The sequence below is a fragment of the Hibiscus syriacus genome, unplaced genomic scaffold, assembly GCF_006381635.1.
Source record: "Hibiscus syriacus cultivar Baekdansim isolate YM2019G1 unplaced genomic scaffold, ASM638163v2 tig00005377_pilon, whole genome shotgun sequence".
Taxonomy (NCBI): domain Eukaryota; kingdom Viridiplantae; phylum Streptophyta; class Magnoliopsida; order Malvales; family Malvaceae; genus Hibiscus; species Hibiscus syriacus.
Window position 1 is genome coordinate 410,533 of NW_024062054.1, and position 9,036 is coordinate 419,568.

General features: G+C 38.4%; 1 protein-coding gene across 1 annotated transcript; it reads left to right on the top strand.

Annotated features, from left to right (window-relative positions):
- The first annotated feature begins 3,273 nt into the window (after positions 1–3,273).
- LOC120199158 lies at positions 3,274–6,355 on the top strand. Its single transcript, XM_039200342.1, has 8 exons — positions 3,274–3,654; positions 3,808–3,865; positions 3,914–4,051; positions 4,433–4,770; positions 4,917–5,061; positions 5,249–5,370; positions 5,678–5,774; positions 6,177–6,355. Exons 1-8 carry the CDS (start codon positions 3,274–3,276, stop codon positions 6,353–6,355), a joined length of 1,458 nt encoding a protein of 485 aa, XP_039056273.1.
- Positions 6,356–9,036: the final 2,681 nt, after the last annotated feature.

The window sequence follows — 9,036 nt, forward strand, 5'->3', positions numbered from 1 at the left end:
CTCATTGTTTGTAATATTATAATGGTTCTAATAATTACTAATAATGTTATAGGAACCTACAAGGTCACACCCTATGGTTGAAACGAGCAAATATTAAACGAATTTTAATTATACAATTTATTATACATGATTGAAGAATATATATATATAATAATTTTAATTATCCCAAATATAATAAATGGATATTAAAAATAATGTAATTATGATTAAACTTATTTTAATGGATATTAAATTTAGAATAAATAAATTTAGATTTATTTAATTTAGAATTAAAAAGAAACCCTAAAGTTTAAGGTAATTCATATATAAAGATAAGAAAGGTCTAGCAACTGCACTAAATATTTTAGATAAAATTTATTAAAAACAGTTTTTAAGAAGAAAAATATTTGCTCTCAACTGGCTGAACTGCGTAGAGGCCAAGACATTTTTGTGGATGCTTAGGATTCGAATTGTTTGCGACTTCACTGTCGAATTACTGTTTTTCCAAGACCCCAAGGTAAATCACACATCCCTTCCTCCCGAATTTGAGTTTTCGTACATGGATTACTGGTGAGATCGTTGAATAGTTTTTCGTTGTGCCATGGGGTGTATTGGCGTTCCCAACAGAAAGATAGACTCCTCCGCAAAGTTACTTAGGGATCCCTTACTTCTGAGGATGAATGCATAATTAACCTTTAGATATCTTATATCACATACACAAGACCTCTGTGTAATGCCTCAAATCCCAGGTTATAAGTTTCGGGTATATCTGATTTGGACCTTAGAATAAAATCCTCTTAGCCCATAAAGAGTTTGATCCATATAACATTTGATTTGGGCTTGTTATGAGCGCAACAAGTTATAAAAAGGGTGTTTTTAGTCTGGACCAAAATGTGGAAGGACTAGGAGAGTAATTAACCCATTATTTCAAATCAAAGTTGATTCCATTTATGAAACATGATCTCATGTCTAAATCATTTCATCTTTTTTCACTAAAAGCCTTGTCTTCTTCCTCTCCACTATTATCTCCATTCATCTTCAATAAAAAACAAAAGCTTGGAACTTTAAGGAATCCAAACCTCTATTTTGAATTCTAAGGTAGGATTCACCTTTCTCACTATTCAAGGTTTCAATCAAACCCATATTAGTAAGATTTGGCTTAGTTAATCGAAAATGGGTTTTAGTGGGGGTTTATAGAATCTTAAGTTATGGTTCATTTTATGAGTTTTAAGTTCTAAGAAAACGTTTCTAGCTTCTTCCTAAGGTTCAAAATGAGTTAACAAATCATTATGCTTGAGTTGATTAGTGCAAAAGCAAGGGGAGAGCTCAAAAGCTAGAGGCAAGGAAAAACTAGTCCTTGGGTGATTCAAGGATGTTTTTCAGTCACTTAGCTTCAAGGTAACGCGTTTCTAACTTGACCATATTGCATGTAAGTCATGGTAAGTTTAGTTCATGAAGCATGTTTGAGTAAATTCATAGTGAAAGTCGTATTTGTGTGTTACAAGCATGAAAGTTGACGCCTTTTTACCTCTAAGACACCAAACAAGACTTTAAAAACGTTTGTTAGTCTTAGGCAAGTGAATGGGTGAGATTTGGGTATGTTTTCATGATCAAAACAGAGTACCCAAGTCTGTTAGTATCAATACTGGAAGAATAATATAGATATTATTGTTCTTAGAAGGCAAAAATCGAGTAACTTATAAGGGGAGTATCGATAACCCTTCAAGAAGTATCGATACTCAAATGGTTAGTATTGATATTGAGGTATTTTTGTAAACATTGAAGAAAATTTGGTATTGATACTCCCTGTAGGGTTATCGATACCATAGTATTTTTAAAACATCGAAGCAAATTTTGGTATCGATACTCATGAGTATCGATACCCAATGGTCCAGTTTCGATACTGTTGGCACAATATCGATACCCACAATGATTTTTGGGCAATTTTGGTTAATTGATTTGGGTATTCCAACTGAGTTGTTTTGATTTCGTATAAGCTACAAGTATTCAATAAAAGTGAAAACAATCAAGATCGTTAATTTCTCACCTAGAAATCAAGCAAGATAGGACGACATAAGATTGGCCTTTGTGTGACACTCAGGAAACGATTTGGACGCTCGAGTTACTTTAGCACTTTGACGATCGTCCTTTTTTGTGAGTATTCAGATATTATTTGATGGTACTCATCTAATCCACATAAATTCTGGGTCATACTAGTACGAATTTTGATACACAAATTCTAGAATCGTATACTATGCTCAACTAAGTTTAGGAAGTGATATTCCGATGCATGTTGAATTTTGGTTCTCCCCTGACCTCTCGAGAATCTGTAATAGACTGAGGGCCCTAAGATCCTATGCATGTAAGATTCTGGTTCTTACCCCGAGGCTATCACGTATAGGTAGGCTAGTGTGTGTCCGAGAAGCACGTAAATTCCTCCGACCACATCTAGTCCTAACTCATGTTTATTTGTTTACTTAGCATATTCATAACTTACGCGCCGACATGTTCATGTAATGAATGCATGTAGTATTGCTTAGTTATTCTTATGGCACTACGTTTGTGAGCTTAGCGCATAGAATGTGTTTCCCTGTGCAGGTTAGTAGAGGGATCATTGAGGAGCCTATCACATCAGTACATTCCAAACTAGACGATTTACAGAGTTTGTCTTGAGTATTTGTAGAGGGCATGTATTTTATATGGACCTTTGTATAATCGAGTCATAACTTTATTTTGATTTATACTTTATCTATGTATTTACACATATTCGGAGACTCATATTTTGTAAACTCGATTTCAATTTTACACAATCTATGATGAATGATTTTGACGTTATTAAACGTTTGAAAATAAAATTTTGAGTTGACCCTTTTGGTGGTTCCGTGTGACATCGTAATCCATGGATCCTCAGGTCGGACTGAATTAGAGCATTGCATTTAGTGGTATCAGAGAATCCATGTTTAGTCTTTCCTAGGACCCATGGGTCAGAGTCAGTAACTTACTATGTGAGTACATGCCCCTAGAGTGTCAACTATACTTAAGATTCTGGAATGACGATAGTGACCTCTCTTTCCTTTCTAATTTTAGGATTTGATTATGGATGACAATGACGTTCTTAGTCATGAGGGCAAGGAGGAGAGTCATGCTTTTTTAACCAGAGATTTTGGTGACGAGTATGCCCCAGATTTTGAATAGGAGATGCTTGTGGAAGCTGGAGTCGAAGAGGTGACATTTTTCTGTAATCTGACATCAACCCTTAGGTAGATAGTTCGTACTATTCCGAATCTGTCCACTATGCCACCTACCCCTCCGGTGCCTCCCGTTCAACCTCTTGTAGCACCTCAGGAGTCCCCTATCGAGAGGCTTCATAGGTACAGGATAACTGACTTCCATGGATCTAGGAACAACAATATCATCTCTGCGGACCAGTGGATCAGGGAGACACTCCGTACGTTACATCAGTTATACCTCACTCCTGAGGGCAAGCTTGAATACGTCACTACCCTTTTGAAGGGTGATGCGATAGATTGGTGGGAGGCCATTGAGATGATGATGAAGCCAGAGAAACCCACTTGGGAGCTCTTCTCGAAGGATTTCAGGGAGAAGTACAATAGGGAGCCACATACCGATGATCTGAGGGATATGTTTTTGCATCTGACGCAGGGTAACAGGATTGTACTTAAGTATGCGATGAAATTTCTCTGGCACTAAAGCTCATTTCAACGGAGGCTCACTAATGTCGGAGGTTCAAGGAGGGCCTCCTCTTGGATATTCAGACCCAGTTAATAGTAGGTCCCGCCTTGTGCTTTTGTGCACTTGACTCGTCAGGCTAAAGCAATCGAGAGAATTATGCTCAAGAAAGCACAGATGGTGGGCACCTCAACAGGTTAGATTCGGAGAGCTCCAAAGACTACTAGGTCATCTCAATTATCAGTGAAGTGGGCCAAGGTTCCACAGAGTTCAAGGAGACTGCCAGCAGGGCCGTCTAAAGAAGTAGCTCAGAGATCCAATCGTGGAGGCAGGCCTGACTCATGTAGGAGGCATTTTTCATCAATTGGTGGTTTGAGAGCTAGTAGGTCTAAATTGACACCAACTCACTGAGTCTGTGTGACATACGGGTGAAGACATCCTATAGAGTGTTACCAAGCGATTAGAGGTTGCTTCAGTTGTGGGTCGTTATACCATTTTGTCTAAGACTACCCCCGAGCTTAGAGTTTAGCCCCCATGTCATCTCGAATATTCGTACCATCCGTTCAGCGTGGTCGAGGGTCCTTTAAGAGTGGTGGATCCATTTTAGGGCAATATAATAGGAGTACCGCTAGATCCGAGACCATTTAGGAGAATAGAGTACCATCGCGCCAGTATGTCTTGCGTGCCTAGAAGGAGTGAGATACTGCCAATGTGATTTCATGTATCTTTATGGTTTTCTCTATTCCTGTTACTGCATTGGTAGATCTAGGTTCCACCCACTCCTATATATTCAATGGCCTTATTTTAGAAAGGAATATTATAGTTAAGAATTTAGAAATAGGGTTTAGAGTGTCTAGTCCCCTAGGATTAGACGTATTGGTTAACAAGTTTCACCGTCGTTGCCCCGTAAAACTTCAAGGTGATACTTTCTTAGCTGACTTGATGGAGCTACCATTTCAGGAGTTTGATGTGATCTTGGATGTGGATTGGCTTACTAAGCACAACGCAAATTTGAGGTGCAAAGACAGACAACTCAAGCTTCATAAGGATGATGAGACGAAGGTAGTGATGACTAGTGGGAGCTCGGGTTACACTACCAAGGTTGTTTCAGTGATTAAAGCTCAGAGGTGTTTAAGTTAGGGGTGTGAGGCATTCTTAGCTCATATTGTGGATACGCGGGTTTCTATTCCGACACTTAAAAAGATATATGTATTGTGAAAGAGTTATCTGATGTGTTCTCGAAACAGTTACTGAGGTCACCTCTTGACCGCGAGGTCAAGTTCAGCATAGAGCTTATGCCAGGTTCAGCTCTAGTGTCTATTGCACCATATCGCATGGAACTGACAGAGTTGAATGAGCTAACGAATCATATTCAAGAGTTGTTAGATAGGGGTTTTATTCAATCGAGTGTTTTGCCTTAGGGAGCGTCGATCCTTTTTGCTGAGAAAAGTATGGTAGATGAGGTTGTGCATCGACTACCGACAACTAAATAAGTTGACGATCAATAGCCATTACCCTCTCCCTCATATCGATGATCTTTTTGACCAACTTAAAAGCACTTGTGTGTACTCCAAAATAGATTTTAGGTCAAGGTATTACCATCTGAAAGTCAAGGATGTCAACATTGCCAAGATCGCTTTCAGGACAAGGTATGACCATTATGAGTTTCTCGTGATGCCGTTTGGACTCACCAATGCCCTGGTGACATTCATGGATTTAATGAATTGAGTTTTCTATCCTTACTTGGATCAATTTATGGTGGTATTCATCGAATGACATTATGGTGTACTCTCAGTCCGAAGAAGAGCATGATCATCATTTCTGTATTGTTTTGCATATGCTTAGGGAGTGTCAGTTATATGCCAAGTTTGGGAAGTATGAATATTGGGGGTACTAAACTGGCGTTTTTGGGCCATGTTGTAATAGCCTATGGTATCCGAGTGAATCTCCAGTAGATTAAGGCAGTGTTAGAGTGGGAACAACATAAGAATGTCTCTGAGGTGTGCAGTTTCTTAGGCCTTATAGGGTATTACTGTTGTTTCGCCAAGGGTTTCTCCATGATTGCGGCACTGTTGATCAAGCTGCTTCAGAAAGGAGTTCCATTTGTATGGAATAGAAGCGTCAAAAAAGTTTTAACCATTTGAAAGTGACCCTCACACAAGCTTCCATTTTGACCTAACCAGAATCGGGTAAAGACTTAACTGTGTTTAGTGATGCGTCACTAAATCGGTTGGGATATATCTTGATGCAAGAAGGGAAAGTTGTGCCCTATGCATCTCATCATCTCAAGCCTCTTGAATGAAAATATCCTACCCACGATTTAGAACTTGGCACAGTAGTCTTTGCCTTGAAGATTTAGCAACATTACTTGTTCGAAGAGAAGTGTTACATTTACAAGGATCACAATAGCCTTAGGTATCTGCTCACTCAGAATGAGTTGAACTTGAGGTAACAAAGATAGGTAGAGCTATTGAAGGACTATGATTGTGTAATTGACTACCATCTAGGTAAAACAAACGTTGTGGAAGATGCTTTGAGCAGAAAGACCATAGTGGAGTTGCGAGCATTGCTAGCGCATCTGAGTTTGAAGGAATCAGGTTGTCTTTTGGCCGAGTTGAGAGTTGAGCCCGACTTAGTGGATGAGGTTAAGAGTTTACAATGTTTGAACAACCGATTGAAGGCTTGAGTAGAACAAGTCCTTCAAGGTGAAGCCCTAGGTTTTAAGTTACGCGATGGACACATACTGTACTTCTGAGTACGTTTTTGTGTGTTGACTGATAGAAACTTCATGATATGATTCTTCATGAGGCTCATTATAGTCCCCTCTCCGTTTAATCGGGTATAAGAAAGATGTACCAAGAACTTTGACCATTGTATTGGTGGCCGGGCTTGAAGAGAGCGGTGTCTGAGTTTGTCGCTAAGTGTTTAGTGTGCCAAAAAGTCAAGGCTGAACACTAGGTTACCTTAAGATTTCTACAGTCTATTTGGATTTTACAATAGAAATGGGAGATAATAACGATGAACTTTGTAACTGGTCTAACAATGATGTGATTTTGGCATGATGTTATATGTGTTGCAGTGGATCGATTGACCAAATCTGCTCATTTTCTTCCAATTTGTATGGACTAGAAGTTAGAGAGATTGAATCATATTTACATTTGCGTGATTATGAGGTTGCATGGGGTCCCCATCTCGATCATATCCGAAAGAGATACGTAGTTCACCTCTTAGTTCTAGAAAGCACTTAATGGAGCTTTGGGTACTAAACTGAATTATAGCACCACTTTCATCCTCAGACAGACGGGTAGTCTGAAGGATTATTCTGATTTTAGAGGATATGCTCAAGTGAATCATTTTGGATCTTGAGGGTAGTTAGGAGGATCACTTACCCTTAGTAGAGTTCGTGTACAACAACAGTTTTCAGGTAAACATTCAGATGAATCCTATCAAGCCTTGTATGGGCGCAAGTGCAGAACTCCATTGTGTTAGACGAAGCTTAGTGAGGGCAAGATTGTAGGTCCTGACTTGATCCTAGAAACTGAAGAAAAAGTTTAATTGGTTCAGAGGCATTTGAAAGAGGCTTCCGATAGATAGAGATCGTATGTCGATCTGAAACACAAGGATATTGAGTTCGCTATGGGAGACAAGATATTTCTCAAGGTTTCCTTATGGAAAATGGTACTTCGGTTTAGTCACAAGGGTAAGTTGAGCCCGTGTTTTTGTGCCTGTGTTTTATCAAGCCATATGAGATTTTGGAGAGAGTGAGGCTAGTAGTTTATCAATTAGCTTTGCCACCAGAGTTAGAACGCATCCATAATGTGTTTCATGTCTCTATGCTTTTAAGATATCGATATGATCTGTCCCACGTTATTCCCCTTGAGCAAGTTAAAGTGAGACAAGACTTGACGTACGAGGAAGAACTTATTTGAATCATTTCCAGAGACATCAAGGAGCTAAGGAACAATAGGATACCATTAGTGAAAATTTTGTGGAGGAACTATGGTGTTGAGGAGGCGACATGGGAACTCGAAGAGGATATGCAGCTCCAGTATCCACAACTCTTTTATTCAGGTAAATTTCAAGGATGAAATTTCTTCTTTAGATGACAGAATTGTAATGCCCTGAATCCTTGGTTAGGACTTTCAGGTATATTTTATTTGGACCTTAGAATAAAATCATCTCAGCTCATGAAGAGTTTGACCAAAGTAGCATTTTATTTGGGCTTAGGATGAGCCCAAGAAGTTATAAAAATGGTGTTTTTAATCTGCACCATAATGTGGAAAGACTATGAGAGTAATTAACCCATTATTTCAAATCAAAGTTAATTTCCTTTTATGAAACATGATCTTACGTCTGAAACATTTCATCTCTTTATCACCAAAAGCATTGTCTTCTTTCTTTCCACTCTTATCTCCATTTTTCTTCAAGAACAAGGAAAAGCTTAGAACTTTAAGAAATCCAAACCTCCATTTTGAATTCTAAGGATTGGTAAGATTTGGCTAAGTTAGCCAAAAACGGGTTTTACTAGGGGTTTATAGAATCCTAAATTCTGGTTTGTTTTATGAGTTTTAAGGTATAAGAAAACGTTTCTAGCTTTTTCCTAAGGTTCAAAATGAGTTAACAACTCATTATTCTTGATTTGAGTAGTACAAGAGCAATGAGAGAGCTCAAAAGTTAGAGGAAAGGAAACGCTAGTCCTTGGATAATTCGAGGACGTTTTTCAGTCACCTAGCTTCAAGGAAACACGTTTCTAACTTGACCATACACATGTAAGTCATGGTATGTGTATTTTGGTATGTTTAGTTCATGAAGCATGTTAGAGTAAATTCATGGTGAAATTCGTATTTGTGTGTTACGAGAATGAAAGTTGACACCTTTTGACCTATAAGACACTAAATAATACTTTAAAAATGTTTGTTAGTCTTAGGGCAGTGAATGGGTGAGATTTGGGTATGTTTTTGTGCTCAAAATAGAGCACTCATGTCCAATAGTATAGATAATGGAAGAACATTATCGATACTGTTCTTCGTGGAAGGAGAAAAGCAAGTAATTTATAAGGGGAATATCCATACCCATTCAAGACGTATCGATACTCGGGGTCTAGTATCGATATTCATATAGTTAGTATCGATACTAAGGTATTTTTGAAAAATTGAAGCCAAATTTGGTATCGATACTCCCAGGGTAGAGTATAGATACTCCTCGTAGGGGTATCGATACCAAAAATAATTTTCAAAACATCTATCGATACCCAAGGGTCTAGTATCGATACTGTTGGCACAATATCGATACCAATAATGAGTTTTGGGTAATTTTGGTTAATTGATTTGGGTATTCAGACTGAGGTTTTGAGTTCGTATAAGCTAC

Excerpts from the sequence above, each read along its gene's own strand:
- LOC120199158 (XM_039200342.1), top strand. The coding sequence starts at position 3,274 with ATGCCACCTACCCCTCCGGTGCCTCCCGTTCAACCTCTTGTAGCACCT. Across the intron at positions 3,655-3,807 it reads TGACGCAGGGTAACAGGATT|GCTAAAGCAATCGAGAGAAT; the intron begins GTACTTAAGTAT and ends TTGACTCGTCAG. Across the intron at positions 5,371-5,677 it reads TTGGACTCACCAATGCCCTG|TTTCTTAGGCCTTATAGGGT; the intron begins GTGACATTCATG and ends TGAGGTGTGCAG.